Raw genomic sequence first — 17849 nt, forward strand, 5'->3', positions numbered from 1 at the left:
AATATACTTGTTGGGCAACTAAAATGAGGTATCGATCTCCGTTCTTGTTCATCGCTTGTGCCCTGGGACTTTTAATTTGACTTTAGTTTATTAGTATTTACACTGTTCAATTACATAGAGCTATTATGCAAACCTTACTGAGATATTATTGCCACATCTGTCGAAGGACTGCTCTGAACTCATTTACTTTTTAGTGCGTAAACGCAGTAGGAATGCAAAAGAGAAAGGCACTGTTTAAATCTTCCATTTCAAGCTGTTCACAACCACATTGCATTGAAAAACAATACACAACAATACACATTTACACAACATCTTTCACGTCAGGAGGCCATCCTAAAGCATATTTACAGAGCTGCAATGGCCCATGAGCTGGGAGTGGGAGCCAGGTTGGGAGTGCAAAGGTGACCGAAAGCACTTGAAAAAGGGTGGGAAGGGAGTGAGTTGGAGGGAGTAATGACAATAATCGTTGCGCTTAATACAGCAGCTTATCACGTCATCGAAACATCTCAAAGTGCTTCAAAGGATTTTACTGCAAAGTGACTGGGTATTTTGTAGGTGAACACGGCAGATGATTTGCCTACAGCTAAGTCCTGTAGACAGTCATGAAGTGAGTGATCAATTTTTCTCTGGGGGATTGTCGCTCAGGACACCTGGAGAGAAACTCCCTTCTCTTTTCGAATAATGTCACAGGATCTTTGACGTCCGCCTGAACAGGGATAGACAGGACCTCGGTTTAACAACTCAACCAAAGGCCTGCACCTCTGATATTGCAGCAGTCCCCCCAGCACTGCATTGGAGTAAATCATGTGAAGTGTTTTGAGACATCTCGATGATATGATGAGGTGCTTTATTAAATGCAGGGAATATTATTATTATTACTATTATTATTATTATATATGTCAGATAACACAGTTGACAAAATTAAAATCCAGCAACGATGGGTGATGAGAACATTTGCTGTTTGTCAGGTCGATGTTGTTCAAATGTTGCGAGAAATTCAATTATCGATTGAGAAAAAAGATAATGTAAATAAAGGCAATAGGTACAAATAGGTTTCATTTTGACAGGGAATGAAATTATCTGCTGGAACAGATTCAGGATTACAAATCAGGAGCGAGCGAGCGAGTGGGTGTGCAGAATACTACCTTTAGGCTGAGCTGAACTGACTGAATGCAAACAAGGTGCATAAGAAGCCTGAAGGCAATTTTGAACAATAACATTCACTTAAATCGTTCACTAAATCTCCCCCACTCCCCCCGCCCGAGAAAAGTATTCATTTCAATCCGACTTGGGTATCTTGCCACCTCTGTATTTCTGCATAACACAGTATCAAAACACTGGATTAGATTAAGTCAGCCTGACAGCTACACGTATAGTCTTTAGGAGTCACACTGAGTTGTCTTATAAAGTGGAGCAAGTTGCAAGATGATTTTATACGATTTTCCATCAATGAAAGGATCATAAACAAGCAGCTAATTTATTCTTCTGGTTCTATGTTTCTACGTAAATGTTCGAATCAATTTCAATGCAACCCACAGGAAAGGTAGCAGCTAATTTTGCTGGCAGAAACAACAACAACTTGCATTTATATAGACCCCCTCAAACTGGGTAGTGTCCCAGAGCGCTTAAACAACTTGTGTGAAAGTGCTTCACACTAATCACTAGGTGAGTGGTGGGGTGGGAACTGAGGAGGATGGAGAGGAGGTGGGGGGGAAGTGACTGAGAGTATGGGTGAAAAGATGGAAGACCAGGTTTAAAGGTAGAGAGGGAGTGAGGTTGGGGTGCGGGGACTCTGGTGGTGGTGGGATGGAGTTCCATAGATAGTAGGCGCAGAATGGTTGAACGTTCAGCCTCCGTCAGTGGGGAGGGTTGGATGGTGGACAAGTAGCAGGCTGGGCTGCTGGTTGCTGAGTGGAGAGAGCGGCCAGGTCAGAAGGGTTGTAGGCAGTCACAGAGGTAAGGTGTGCATGGGGTGAGGAGGTGAGGGTGTGGAGGGATTTGAACATGGAGGGATCTGAGAATCATGAATTTGATCTTCTGGGGAATGGGGAGCCAATGGAGTTGAGCAAGGATGGTTGAACGTTCAATATAAATGATTTGGACTTGGCTATAGGGAGTACAATTTCCTTCTGTGTTGTGTAATTCTATGATTCTAAGCATATTTAAGAACCTGCATTCTGAAAACTATCCACTGCAGATACAAAATAATAATCCTTGCGTTTGATTTGGTGCCTTTCAGGTCAGGATGAAGTCTCAAAACGCTTCACAGATTTACTGGAAAGTACAAAGACGGTGGATTTTGTAGGCAAAATTTGCCTTGGCTCAGGCTAACCTGCACCTAATAGCATTATCTGAGCAGTTCCTCCAGCGAGACAATGAGCGTTCCATTCCAGCCACTAAAATGTCCATATGCGGATTGTTATTGAATCACTTAATATGGTTTGGATACTCGTAAACATGCTTTTCCACAAGTGTCAGACACCCGGCTGATCAAAAAAGATTTGCGCAACAAACAACGACAACAACTTGCACTTATTTAGAACCCTCCGCACAGGGTAGCGTCTCAGAGCGCTTAACGGTACCGGACTTCACCTGGAGGGAGTGGGGAGGTGGCCGTAAACACGGTCAAAGAGGAAAGTCTTCAGGTGGGACTTGAAACAGGGGAGAGAGGGGGCAAGGCAGAGGGGTTGAGGGAGAGTGTTCTAGAGTTTGGGGGCGTAGTGGCTGAAGGACCGACCTCCGATGGTAGGGTGGCGGATGTGAGGGACAAACAGGAGGCTGGTGCCAGTCGAACGGAGGTGCTGGGTGGTGGATTGGGGAGTGAGGAGGTTGGAGAGGTAGGGAGGTGCCAGGGAGTGAATGGATTTGAACACGAGTGTGAGGATCTTGAAGTCGATCTGTTCGGTGATGGGGAGCCAGTGGAGCCTGGGTCAGAACTGGTGAGATGCGGGTATGGAGTTTGTCTGGGTCAGTATGCGATTCATTTCTTGGCTGTTTGTGGGACATTGCTGTGATGTCCCACAAACAGCCATGAAGTCAATTGTCGATTTTGTTTGGGGGATTGTTGGACAGGACACCAGGAGAAACTCCCTTCTCTTTCCAAATAGCACCTTGGAATCTTTCATGGCCACCTGAACAGGCAGTCAGTCATTCACTGACCGGATTTCCTTTAAGACAACTTAAAATGAAAAAAAAATTGGAGGGAGGGGGAATTCACTTAGAGATAGCACCAAATTTGAGCACAACATTATCAAAACTCATATTTGGCTCGCCGAAAGGACTTTTGCACATTGTTCTCATGTGATCTGAAACTCAGCGCCAATCTCACCATCTAGTGAAGTACACAGTGTGTGTGATTGATCTTACAGCATTTATTATTAATGGGATAGCATTCTATTATTCAGGGGAATGATTTCTATATAAGAAAGTTAACATCAACAAGATGTATCAAGGTTTTTAATATTACAGCAGAAGCAGGAACATCATGTGGTAAGTTCAGCATTCACTTAACCATTTCTGCTGAATAAACAGAATTTAAAATGTGTGTACACAGACCTACTGTAACTAAGTTCTCTGCAATCATTAACCCTTCTCTCCCAATGCCTTTGCACAATGTGACTCAAACATGCAACACGAGTTCTGGGTTGGGTGAGGGAGCTTTTCACACCAAACTAGGATGCGCTGCATTGTCGGAAGTGCTGTCCTCTGGATGAGACGTTTAAACCAAGGTCCTATCTGCCCATTCAGGTAGATGTTAAATATCCCCATTTAACATCTTTGAATTTGAAAAGAGAAGGGAGTTTTTCTTTCTCCCAGGGTCCTGGTTGACAATCTCTCAAATAAAATTGGTCATTCGTATCATTGCTGTTTGCAGGGCATTGCTTTGTGCAAACTTGCTGTCTTGTCTGCCCACAAAATACACAGTCCCTGCACTTTACAGTAAAATTCTGTGAGGCTCTTTGAGACATCTCAACGACGTGATAATGCGCAATAATCAAATGCCAGGATTATTATTGAATCACTGCGGAAAACACAAACTGCATTCAATCTCAGTATAATCATGCTGTACGGGTGCAAATTGGGTAAAAAGATTCATTTTTAAAACGACTTTCACCAATTTTTATGGATGTTCACCAACCCTAACCACAACAATGATGATTGCCATTTGCACTGTTCTCCTCAGTTAGTTCCAAAAAAACCCAGTAATTTCACCTTCTCACTCCACCTTACCAGGCGGTTTGTTTGAGATCCTGAGCTCCCCACGTGACAAAAACAACAACAAATTACATTTATCCAGCATCTTTTACATCAGGAGGACATCCCAAGGTGCTGGACAGTCAGAGATCCTCTCCTGAGCTGGTGGTTGGGATCAGGGGGCTGGGAGAACGGGAAGGGTAGGGGGGTGACCGAAGGCACGGTCGAAGAGGAGGGTCTTGAAACGGGTCTTGAAGGATTGCAGAAGTGACAACACGAGACCCTCACCTGCACACTTGGTCCTGGTGGTCAGTGGGGGGCCGGGGGGTCCTGTGCCTCCGTCTCCAGGTCGCGTCAGCAACACCCGGATTTCATACTCCACATCCGGGTCGAGGTGCCACAGCTTGTAGTTGTGGGAGTCCACAATGTGAGTTTCCGCCCAGTTGCCTGCGGTAGTCCGGTATTCCACCTCCTTCAGGATGATGGGTCCGTCGCCGATGATGGAATTTGCATTGGGCTTGATCCACAGGTACGTAGCCCCGACCGCCAGGAGCTCGGGTGGGGCAATGGGGGTCGGGGGTTCTGTAACACAACAACAAGGAATCAATTAAAAACAAACGCTCGCATTTCATACAGTCACGTCGGCAAGGCGTCTCAAAGTGCTTTGCAGGATTTTCACAGAGGTCTGTGTATTGTCCCAAGTGTCCAGCGCCTTGGGACGTCCCCCCAATGTGAAAGGCGCCATACAAATGTAATTTTCATGTGGTCTGTGTATTTGTTTCGTGGTGAGTTTCGGTGAGTTTGGTACAACAATGTCCCACAAATATCCGCGGGATCTTTAATGTCCACCTGAACGGGGCCTAGATAGGATCTCGGTTTATCATCTCATCTGAAGGATGGCACCTCTGACAATGCAGCGCTCCCCTCCAACCCCAGCACTGCACTGGAGCACCAGCCTGGAGTTTGCAGATTATTGATGCAATGGAAAAGTGGAGTCAGTTTCATCTGGGTGTTTATCCAGAATAATAACCCTCAGTGTGGCAGGTCTAACACCAGCCTCTCTTTCTGCGAACTTCAAATGCAAATAATGAAACTTGCTAAATGTGGGTTTGGTTGGAGGGGGATTTTCCATTTGATAAGAACTCAATGAATTGAAAGGCTGATTGTGTGTGAGACTCATTTGCTTCTCTTTCAGCCTTTTTCATAAACATCAGCAGATGCACAACAGAGGAACAATCACTCGACAGCTGAATGACTGTCTATTTATCAGAACAACTTTGTGTGACATTAATTATGGCTTTCATTGCTTTTTGTTGCTTATGCTAACATATGTCCAGTTATTCATCTGCCTATTGTCACTGCAACATATCCCTCAACTGCGATGTTTGAGAGCAAATTATTATTTGTTTCCTCCCAGCTTGTTTTGTCTCCTGTTTTGCTTGCAATTTATTCCCCACCGTTTGTAAATGTGATGACAGATCCTGTTCACATTTGATTTCAGTACATAACATTTATTTTTGTCCCTTTTTTTTGTCAGATGGTTTTCCACACATCTCATGCAAATCTGAGTACCATTTACGTGGCCTTCGCTGAAAATATTTCAAAGCCAAACCTAATGGAGAAGCTATTTCTGCTGGTCAGTGAGTCTGAAACGAAAGGGCTTGCATTGAAGATTAGGGGCAGAACGCACGGGTAGAAATTCCACCTGGATCTAGATTTACTCTATTAATGTGCCATTTGACAGGGTTTGGAATTTGACCCAATTGCTGCATTACGTTTCGACTCTGAAACACATTTTCTGCAGTGCTTAAAATAAACTTTTCCCCATGCTCCTTGTTTCAAGCAGTCGCTACCCTTGGCAATAATTAATATGCATCAATCACCCTTGCATCGAAGTCAGAAGGTTGTGGGTTCAAGCCCCAAATCGGAATTCACACAGTCCAGGGGCTACATTTTTGGAGGTGCCATCCTCCAAAGAGTTAAACCGAGGTCGCTACACTTTACACTGTATTGTGTGAAGCATTAATATGATGTTGGGTTGAGTGGTGAAGTTTGGGAGTTCACAGCCCTGTGACTAAGCAACCTTGAGGAGACTGATTCAGGAGCATTTTGATCTGAACTGATTCCCGTCACCACTCCCTACCGGTCTCCTGCCTTACCAGCCGGTGCTCGCCAGTCATCAGAGATGTTGGTAAACTGACAACAAGTAGATAGAGCTTCACAATCCCCAATGCGAGAGTTCAGGAAGGTTCGATTTCATAGGGATGTTAGATTGGGCAGTCTGCTTTGTCGCAAGTGGCAATCAAAGCTAAAACCATAACACACTCAGAAGCGAGTTGGATTAGTAGAAGTGTTATAAAAAGGATCTAGCTATGAGCACGGAATTGGATTTGAAGTGGAGGAGCTAACCCAGCACACCGCCTTCTGTGCTGTCATTTCCATCAGGAAACATCAACTCCCAATTTCCAAGCGCCAACAGCCGAGTAAATGCGCAAAATCGCAAATTGGGGTCTTATTTCTTTCAATAGAGCAGCCCTCGATCAACAGATTGAGGGGAGGGCAGGAGAAACTGGTCTACTCACTGCTGATTACATTGCTCTGCTGTTACTGTCTCCAGGGATGTCCCCAAGTTAAACGCACACCAGTCTGTCGTGAAATCACTCCTCTTCCCCCTTCCCAATAAAATAGCCACAAAGGTTATTCTCCATTGTCTGAATCTACCCACCCAACACCAATTCAATTGCCGCTTAGTTCTGTCTTCGGGGATGTTGAGATATCTAATGATACATAAAACAGCTTCTATCTTGTACTGAACAGTAGAACCAAAGGCCACAGCCTGAGATTGAAAGGGGGGTATATTCAGAACAAATCTGCGGAAACACAATTTCACTGAGCGAGTGGTAAACTTATGGAACAGGCTCCTTAGGGAGACAGAGGGAGCAGAAAATGTCATTTGTTTCAAGAACAAATTAGATATAACAAAATTACATTTGTATAGCGGCTTTCATGTCTGGAGGACATCCCAAGGTGCTGGACAATCAATGTTTTGGACCTGAGCTGGGAGTCGGGATCAGGGAGGGTGGAGGGCAGGGGAGAAGAAGGGTGTCCGAAGGTGCGGTCGAAGAAGAGTCTTGAGATGGGTCTTAAAGGAGGCAAGGGAGGGGGCGAGGTGGAGGGACTGTGGTATGGAGTTCCAGAGGGTGGGGCCAGAGTGGCTAATGGCCTGCCCGCCAATAGTGGGGCAGGTTGGTAGGGGGTTAGGAAGTCACAGAGATAGGGGCGAGCAACAACAATAACAAAATTACATTTATAGAGCACCTTTCACGTCGGGAGGACATCCCAAGGCACTGGACAGTCAGCAGTCAGGACCCAAGCATGGGGGAAGGGTGGGGTAGGGGTGAAGGCAGAGAGGCGGGAGGGTGACTGAAGGCACGATTGTAGAGGAGGGTCTTGAGACTGGCCTTGAAGGAGGTAAGGGAGGAAGCGAGGTGAAGGGACTGTGGGATGGAATTCCAGAGTGTGGGGGCAAAGAGTTTGAAAGCCCATCCGCAGATGGTAGGGCGGGTCAGGCAGGAGACATGGAGCAGGCTGGAGCCCACTGAACGGAGGGACCGGGCAGATTGGTAGCAGGTCAGAAAGATAGGAGGGGGCAAGGCCATGGATGGCCTTGAAAGTGAGGACGAGAATCCTGAATTCGATCATCTAAGGGATGGGGAGCCAGTGGAGTCGGGCGAGGGTGGGAGTGATGGGGTCACGGAGCCTGGTGGGGTAGAGGACATGGGCTGCAGAGTTCTAAATAATCTGCAGGTTATGAAGGGAGGAGCTGGGGAGTGTACGAGAGTCTCAGCAGCCTGATGTGTGAGACAGTGGCGGAGCTGAGCGATGTTGCGGAGGTGGGGAAAGACAGAGCGGGTCATGACACAGATGCGGGTTATGAAGGACGGTCGAGGGTTGAACAGGCCGCCAAGGTTCCGTATTGGCTCCGTGAGATGTAGTGTGGCGAGAGATGCTGTCAGCGCCCGAGGTATGGAGGCGCTGATGGAAGCCAAGCAGGATGGCTTTGGTCTTTTGTCTTCAACTGCAGGAAGTTTGCGCTTATCCAGGACAGGAAGTCTGTGAGACAGTCTGTGAGAACAGCAGCGGTTCTGGAATCAAGGATCGAGGCAGAGAGGTAGTCATCCGCATACACGTGGAAGTTGATAGATTTCTGCTAGAAAATAATATCTCAGGATACAGTACATAGTTTGGGACACAACGTGTCAAGCAACTACCAGGATGGTGGAAGGCGAACTAGATGGATCTTGGTCTTCTCTCGCCAGCAAATTCTTATGTTGTTATGTTCTTATGAAACAGGAGTAGGCCTTTCAGCCCCTTGAGCCTGTTCTGCTATTCTATAAAGTCATGGCTGATCTGCACTTCAAGTTCAATTACCACTCTTGCCCCAAATCCCCTAATACTTTGACCTGACAAACATTTACTAAAGCTCTCATCCATTTCAAATGATGCATGTTAGCGGGGAACTAAAGCGTTGAAGAGGACGGAGAAGCAGGTGTGCGACTCACAATGTGATTTCGGATATACCGCTTTTCACGTCGGGAGGACGTCCCAAAGTGCTTCACAGAAAAAGTGACTACTACTATACTATATAAACGTGCATTTGTACTGTAAAGACTAAATAATAAAATCTTGAAATGCAAGAGACGTACGTGTACATGGTTTATATACATCTTCCACGAGGCCATTCAAACATTCAGGGTTTTGAGAAAGATAAATTATGTTCATGTACAAGTTTCAAAATGGATAATGACAGAAACAGATTTTATACTAAAGCCATTGTTAGGGAATATAAATTATTGGTGAAGGTTATCAGGGAGCTAATGTTTGTAGTGTTTTTTTTAAAGAAAGTTGACTAATAATGTGAGATTTATTCCAAGCAATCTGTGCAGAGCTTTCCTGGCTCTCTCTCTTTCTCCCCTCTCCCTCCCCCTCCCTCTGCAAATCATTCAAATCCCTATCAAGCTGAGACCATCAACGGAAGAATTCACATAGCATTTTAATTTTTCCATGCTGTGCACAGCAGTGAGAGTGATGGGAACTGTGCCTTTCAACAGTGTTTCGGATTAAGCAAATGTCTCTGGCAAAATCATATTTTATTGATGATCAGTTTCGTAACGCAAGTCAGTCCCATCTGTGAGCCAGATACCGCACTCCAAAATAACCTGTTTTTTTTTGTTCTTGTTAGCACAAACACACAAGTACACTCCCTCGCACTCATAATAACATTGCCTCAGAATTGCATCTAGGTGTAAATAAGCCTCAAGAGGAAATCTACGTTGCAGCAATTGCTTTGCCGCCTTTGTTAATCCCTCCACGTTGGAATAGCACACAGGATTTAACACTTTGCTGATAAAGCGGTAATAATAATAATAAGCCTTGCCTTTGATATAGCGTTTTTCACGTTTTCTAGACATCTCAAAGCACTTCACAGAATATACTGTAAAGTGAATTGACTATATACTTGTGGGCGAAACTCGGTAGCCAATTGTGCACAGCAGTGTCTCACAAACAGCCGTGGATTGAAGTGAATAATTTATAACACTGTAATAATTTTATTACTTTTTTTTCTTGAGGGATTTTTATCAGGCGTGTGGAGTAAGGAAACTTGTCCAAGGTTTGGCCCTGCTGGGAATCGAAGGCCAAGTCTCTTGCTTGCAAGGCGAGTGCTCTAATCACTTAGCTACAGGACTCCACAAAACAACAAAAGCTTCTCTGGGTCTATGCTTCCCGAGCAAGTTCATTACCAATGGCCAAATATCTTTTCCAAAACATCTTTGCTGATGGTCATTGTCTAAGATATGACTGGTCAGTTGCTTTCACCTTGGACTTTTATCAGATCATTAATAATAATAATAATCCTTGTATTTGATATAGAACTTTATCACGTCTTCAAGATGTCTAAAAGCGCTTCACAGAATATACTCTAAAGTGAATTGACTATATTTTGCGGGCGAAACTCAGTGTTGCCATGTTTTTCACGGGCAAGGGTGAGATATGGTGTCAAACCAATGTGTACACATATCCTCCCTTTAAACTCTCCACCTCCAGTGCACTGAAGAGACACAAAATTAAAACGAGGAAACTCGCTGCCAATCTCACGTTACACTCACTGTAACAGTTGAAGGTAGTGCGATTGATGTATTTTATATGGATTTTCAAAAGGCATTTGATAAAGTGCCACATGAGAGATTTATAAGCAAAATAAAAAAAAGTATTAAAGGGACAGTGGCAGCATGGATACAGAACTGGCTGGGAGACAGAAAGCAGAGAGTAGTGGTGAACGGTTGTTTTTTTGACTGGAGGGAAGTGTGCAGTGGTGTCCCCCAGAGATCAGTATTGGGACCACTGCTATTTGTGATCTATATAAATGACCTGGACTTGGGTATAGGGGGTACAATTTCCAAGTTTACAGATGATGATAAGCTAGGAAAAGTAGTAAACGGTGAGGAGGATAGTAACAGACTGCAAATGGACATAGACAGACTGGTAAAATGGGCAGACACGTGGCAGATGAAGTTTAATGTGGAGAAATGCAAAGTGATGGATTTTTGGGAGGAAGAATGTCCCCCAGAGATCAGCTTTACAAATGGGGCATAGAGTACAAAAGTCAGGAAGTTATGTTGAACCTTTATAAAACACTGGTTAGGCCTCAGCGAGAGACTGTGTTCAGTTCTGGGCACCACACTTAAGGAAGGATGTCAAGGCATTGGGGAGGGGGCAAAGGAGATTTACCAGGATGGTACCAGGAATGATGGACTTCAGTTATGAGGAGAGGCGAGAGAAGCCGAGATTATTCTCCTTGGAGCAGTGAAGATTAAGAGGAGAAATAGAGTTTTCAAAATTATGAGGGGATTTGATAGGGTGAACAAGGAGAAACTATTTCCACTGGCGGGTGGGTCAGTAACTCGAAGACACCGATTTAAAATAGTTGTTAAAAGAAACAGAGGGAGCTTCACAGTATAATATACTGTAAAGTGAATTGACTGTTTATTTTGTAGACGAAACACAGCAGCCAATTGCGCACAGCAGCGTCCCACAAACAGCGGTGGATTGAGTGACCAAATAATTATTGGTCCGATTCCTATTTTCATGCTGCAGTTCACTCTGCTAAGGATGTTCCTCTGTAATAGCAGGAACTCAAACTCATCCCACAAAAGGGAAACTTGGTTGAAAGAGAGAATAGAAAGAAATTGCCCTCATCATGTTGCATGGAGCTTTACGGATAATTGCTATCAATTGTGCCGGGCGTCTTTGTGGGCAAAACTCAATACTTTAACTTATTAAGAAATTTCACCAACAGAGACCTGAAATTCAAAGGACTGAATGACACGGAGTCATGATGTGTGATATTCTCCTCTGTTTGTTCAGACCAATTTTCGAACCAGATGTCAAAAATGTTCTTGATCTGTTTGTTGAACCCAACACATTGGAATTATCCTCAGCAAAATGCCATTCGATGTTCCACTCGGATGCCATGTTGACACGGTAATATCCGAAAATTACAGAGGCGTAATTTATGAGGAAAGGATAGGAATTGGTGAGGATCGTGGCTGATGCACATATTCACAATGAATGTCACCAATGCATTCAATATTCTGGAAAGCATTTGTTACAACGGAGTAAAAAAGAGCGTTGTAGCTACATTCAAATGTCGGGGAAATTAATGTGTAATTCCGTGGCTGATTTAAACATAATACTTAGGTGAAATCTACAGAGAATAGGATATATATTCCACACACACTGTGAAGTCACTAATGCGATTTCCCATTATAGTTCTGCTTCGTCAAATGTGCAGAACCAAATTTTCACCTCGACTGAAGGAGAAAATAGACCTGTGAAGAGGGAAAATAGGGAATAACTTAGTAAGTCCAGAGCCCAGAAAAACAGAGCCAAAAAATAATTTGAAGAGGGAGTCAAAGAAAGGTGAAGGTGAAAAAAACACGTGAGTTGGTGAAATAGTCCACTGCAGAAATGAGGTGAATGCTTCGTGGTCAGAGTTGCCGTCCTTCAGTGGAGATGTTAAACCGAGACCCCATCTACCTGTCCGGGTGGACATTAAAGATCCGGTGGTATTACTCCAAAAAAAATGGAGTTTCTCCCTTCCAACAAGTCCTGGCCAACAATCCCCCAGATAAAATTGGTCGTTCACTTCACGGCTGTTTCCTTACTCCACACAGAGCCTAATAATAATCCCTCCAAAACCAAAAACAATAATAAATTGGTCATTTTCAATCCACGACTGTTTGTGGGACATTGCTGTGCGCAATTGGCTGCCGCGTTCGCCCACAAATATACAGTCAATTCACTTTACAGTGTGTTCTGTGAAGCGCTTTGGGACGTCCTCCCGACGTGAAAAGCGCTATATCAAATGCAAGGATTATTATTATTATTATTATTATTTACAGTAAAATGCAGAGACATCTTCCTGACTTGAAAGGCACTGTATCAATGCACAGACTATAATAGATGTGTTAAATAGGAGGATAAAAATGGAATCGTACAGGTGTACATACGTGCTTCATGAACACAGCTACTCCATGGCCAAACTCAAGGTGCACAGGTTGGTATCTGTAGCTCTCCGCAATAATAAAAAAAAAGCTATCTTGATAAAAGTTAAAGATGCAACTGAAAGGACCTGACAAGCTAAAGTAATTTTTGACGTTGTACAACACAGAATATAATCTGGAATATTTAAAGGTAAAGTTTCCAGGATTAAAGGTGCTCAATGATGCGATATCAAATGCAAGGACTATTATTATTATTAATATTCCTTAAATTTGGTGTAGTGCTTTTCACATCAGGAGAATATTTGCTGTAACGTGCAGTGTGTTTTGTGAGTGAACACGGCAGTCATTTTGCTCACAGCGATGTTCCCCCCAAACACCCATGAAGTGAATGACCAATTTTATTCACAAAATCTGAGGAGAAAGTTTCCTCTGAACACGTGATAGTGCAGCATGTGTCAACTGTGATGTTTCAATGTGCAAATGAATGTGCAGAAGAATTCAGGGTTTCAATAACTTCTGATAAGTTTTATCATCCGCAGTAGGAATTTTTAACTGATTTCAGTCTCAATCGGGGAGGGAAAAACATGGGCGCCACAAAGAGCCATTAATCCGAGGTCACCATTGCCAGAAATGAAATGGCTCGTGAAAAAAGATCACTGTTCATTGCAAATATCTGAGTTTCCAAAGGAATATTCAGGGATACAAAGCACGTTTTAATCAATGCATTTTAATGGAGACATAAGACAAAGTGCTTTGTTTGATAGCCTTTGAGAAGATCAGAGCATTGAATTCACAGCAGCTTCCTGCCTTTATCCTGCATGGCTCTAGAGTAACTGTACGCTTTTACAGTGAGTGATATCAATAAAATGATGCCTGAGTAATTGGGACGACCGATCCGTTTTGGTGCAAGATTATTATAATGTCAATGAGAAATGATCCTTTCATTTAATCAAACACATCTCAATGCGCTTCGCTGGATTAACTGTGTAGTGACTGGGTATTGTGACAGCCAATTTGCACACAGCGAAGTCCTACAAACAGCCATAAAGTGAATGCCCAATTTTGCACCACTTTCAGAATTTTAGACCTCAAGAGACTGAAGGTCTCAGCCTTCATATCAGTTGGTTCTTAAAATGTAAAATTGATAAACTAAGATCTCAGGAGAGTCAGGATCAGATGCAGAAATAAATGCAGCAGGTTTGGTGGGTTAATAACCTGCTGGTATTCAGCAGGGTAAACTTGATCCCAGAAGATTAAAGCAAGTGGCATCACTGAGCACAACGGGAAGCCGAGACATGAGGCCACCATCAACAATTCACCTTCCCTAGACAGGAACATTCAACTGGGCTTATTAAATTCAGCACAAGTTGAAACCCAGCCCTACTTTATATTGCAAAGAGATGTAAAACTATTCTGTGAAGCGCTTTGAGACGTCCCAACAATGTAATAATGTGCTATATCAAATGCAAGGATTATTTATTATTCTTGTTATATATGGTAAAATGTAGCTACTGTGTATTTTTGGCCAAACGCGGCAGCCAATTTGCACGTAGCAACGCCCCACAAACAGCCACAAGGTGAATGACCGATTTTATTTGAGGGTTTGTTATCCTGGGAGCAAGAAACTCCCTTCTTTGGAACTTCCCAGTGCAAGGACCCCAACATTGGTACTGTATCAGGAACGATATTGAATATTTATTTCAATCTACAGAGTTTCCAAATCCAACTGAGACTGAATTACCCGAGCTCCAATCTCTTTTCTAGACAACAATTGCTGCTTAACTATAATTTCCTGTGGTACTTAGGGAAAGGTTTACCGGTTTCTATAATTGATGTGTTTATAGCAAGCTCTTTAGATTAGAATTTGATTTGGTTTCATGTGGCGGCTTCCATCCTTCCCAAGCTATATTATAAAATTCATTTTAATTATATTCTTGATCTTCTCTATAGTTCCTGAAACTCATAGATAAGTTGTTTGATTTTTTTTTAATCCTGCTTAAAAACAACACTGGCTTACAGTTTGAGGGAAATGTGTCTGTTCCACTGATATGCAGGGCTGTATTTTATCTGCATCTTTCTAAATAGCTAGTGAAAACCCACGGTTAATCACGTTTGCTGCATGATCTGTATCATATGCATCATTGCTAATAATACCAACGTTTTACTTTGAGACACTGAAGAGTGAGAATGTAATATGTCCCCAATACTACACTGGAGAACCCACTTTGGCTGTGAGCTCAAGTCTCCAAATGAGGCTTGAACCCACAGCCCTACCAACTGAGCCAAGCCAATACCTTTAGGGCCTGAAATTCAACCTAGTCATCACATGATTTTACTGTAAAGTACGGGCAATATATTTTGTGGCCATTTTGTGAACCCAGCAGTCAATTTGTCCCCAAAACAGCCATGAAGTGAGTGACTGATTTTATCTGGTGAAAACACGAGAAACTCTCTTTAACAGGCAGACAGGATCTCGGCTTAATGTCTCATCCAAAGGTCAGCACCTCTGACAATGCTGCTCTCCCAAGCACGGACTGAGTGAGTTCAAAGTCCTGACATGGGGCTTGAACCTACAAACTTCTGACTCAGAGGCGAGCGTGCTTTCGACTGAGCCAAGCTGACACCTCGGCAGGAAGGGTTGTAGTGATCCAAGGCAAATACTGAAGGTCGACCAGCTTGTCTGGCTCATTAATGAGACTCTGAGGTGTAGACATAAACCTCAACTGCAAGCCAGAGCCCTAACAGGCAAAGCAAACAAATGCCATGAAACACAACAGTTCTTCATTCTGGATTCCTATGTGGACACCATTAATTTCAGATTCAAACATTCTATCTTGAAGGTTTTATTCAAAAATTGTTTAAAATAAAGGATAATAAAACCTACAAAACAAATAATGCTCAAAGCCACAATAGCTGATGCGAATTCCCACACTTTGTGTATATGATACATAATGTATTATATATAACAACAGGTATAGCCGGCTGATGCTGCTACTTCATTTTGCTTTGGATTTATCGATGATCATACAATACAAAATTACATTTGTAAAGCCCCTTTCACAGCAGGAGGAGGATGAACAGTCAGGGATTAGGATCTGAACATTCTCACACCTGCATTTGTGTGTGTGTGTGTGTATTTAGCAATTAGATTAGCCACTGTGAGATTCCAAAGAGAAATATTAATCGTAAAGGCTGCCTACACTGATCACAAATAATTATTACCCTTGTACAAAAAAACTGCCACTGTTCACAGATGTATATAGGAGCTGCACCAACTAATTGATCTCTCTGTAGTAGCAGCTGAGATTTGGTCCACCACGAGTCAATGCAATAGTTTCCCTGGAAAATTGCCTCCTCACTGAATATTTATTAACTCCGCTCAGCTTTCGAAAGGGCTCATCCTTGTTCTACCTTAAACATGGCAGCTTTGAATATTTCTATTAAAATTGGAAAGAGAAACATAAAAGACTTGTTTAAAGTGCTCGTTCCTATCAAATGCCACTTAAGATGCCATGATTATCTTTACGCATGAACAAAGCCAAAATTGTCCAGCCTTTTTCGGTTGGTGGAAAGACTTCATTGATAGAAATGGAATTGAATTCTTTGGATGCTCTCATGTCATTGTGTCGAGCCAATTTCTGAAAGAATTATTTATTGATTGCAGACTTACGATTTCCCCCCAAAGAGAGAGCGATCGAGAGTTCCTGAAAGGTACGTGGATGGGTGTTTGCATTCATTATGGTGAGGGATGTCACACTGCAAGAGAACGCAATCCTCTATTCATTAGGAGGGCCTGGTGTCGGCATCAAGCAAGCTCTGGGCAGGGACAGCACAGATGTGAGTTCTGTGAAGCCTCCTCCACTCGGCTCAATACAATGTCGACCTCAGCAGAGGTCTCCATGACTGAAACCCACACAAGCGTTCTCATTCTTCACACCAAACAGAAGCCCCGCAGTTCTTTTCATCCCACCACCTGGATGAATTGCAATTGCAATGGACCTTAGCTGCTGCGTTCACCTACAAAATACAGTCACTACACCATAGCATAAAACGCTTTTGAGATGTTCTCCTGAAGTGAAATTAAATGCGAAGGTAATTGTTGTTACAATTACAATACAATGCAAAATTCCGTTTGTAAAGAGCCTTCCACATCGGGAGGACGTCCCAAGGCGCTGAACAGTCAATAGAACCCAAGTGGTGGGGTGTGGGATCAGGAGGGTGGAGGGCAAAGAGGGTAGCTGAAGGCATGGATGAAGAGGAGAGTCTTGAGGTGTGCCTTGAAAGAAACAAGGGAGAGGGAGTGAGGCAAAGAGAATGTGTGATGGAGTTCCAGAGGGTGGGGGCAGAGAGGCTGAAGGCCCGACCGCCAATGGTGGGGCGGGACAGGCAGGCGGACATGGAGCAGGCCAGAGCCCACTGAGCGGAGGGAATGGACAGGTTGATAAGGGGGTCGGAGAGGTAGGAGGGGGCAAGGCCACGGAGGGCCTTGAAGGTGAGGAAGAGAATTTTGAATTCGATCCTCTGAGGGATAGGGAACCAGTGGAGTCAGGCGTGATGGGTCATGGAGCCTGGTGCGGGAGAGAACACAAGCTACAGAGTTCTGGATGATCTGCAGCTTATGGAGGGAAGTGTTGGGAAGGCCGACAAGCAGGGCATTGGCATAGTCGAGCCTCATTGTAATGAAGGCATGTATGAGGGTTTCAGTGGACTGAGGGGTGAGGCAGTGGCGGAGTCGGACAATGTCGCGGAGTGGGGGAAGGCAGAGCCGGTCATGACACGGATGTGGGGGAGAAAGGATAGTTGAGGGTTGATCAAGATGCCTGGGTTCCTGACTGGTTGGGGAGATGGAGTGTGCATCTGTGGATGCTGATGCTGCCAGTGCCTGAGGTGCGGAGGTGCTGACACGAACCAATCAAGAGAGTCTCGATCTTGCTGATGTTCAATGGTAGAAAGTTGGCTCTCATCCAGGACTTGATGCCTGACAAGCAGTCCGTCAGGACATCAGTGGTCCTGGGGTCGAGGGTGGAGGCCAAGAGATTGTGTGTCATCCGTGTACATGTGGAAGTTGACCCCATGTCTGCGGATGATGTC

The 17849-nt window shown here is 43.9% G+C and overlaps 1 protein-coding gene across 2 annotated transcripts in view; it reads right to left on the reverse strand.

The window, feature by feature from the left end:
- ptprt (protein tyrosine phosphatase receptor type T) overlaps positions 1–17849 on the reverse strand; it is a 313345-nt gene that overhangs the window by 156418 nt on the left and 139078 nt on the right. For both annotated transcript variants that reach the window (XM_007884878.2, XM_042341838.1), the window contains one exon: positions 4483–4776. In XM_007884878.2, the coding sequence (XP_007883069.2) occupies positions 4483–4776 (294 nt within the window). The remainder of the gene's footprint in view (positions 1–4482; positions 4777–17849) is intronic.

This window comes from Callorhinchus milii, unplaced genomic scaffold, assembly GCF_018977255.1.
Source record: "Callorhinchus milii isolate IMCB2004 unplaced genomic scaffold, IMCB_Cmil_1.0 Scaffold18, whole genome shotgun sequence".
In the NCBI taxonomy this organism is placed as follows: domain Eukaryota; kingdom Metazoa; phylum Chordata; class Chondrichthyes; order Chimaeriformes; family Callorhinchidae; genus Callorhinchus; species Callorhinchus milii.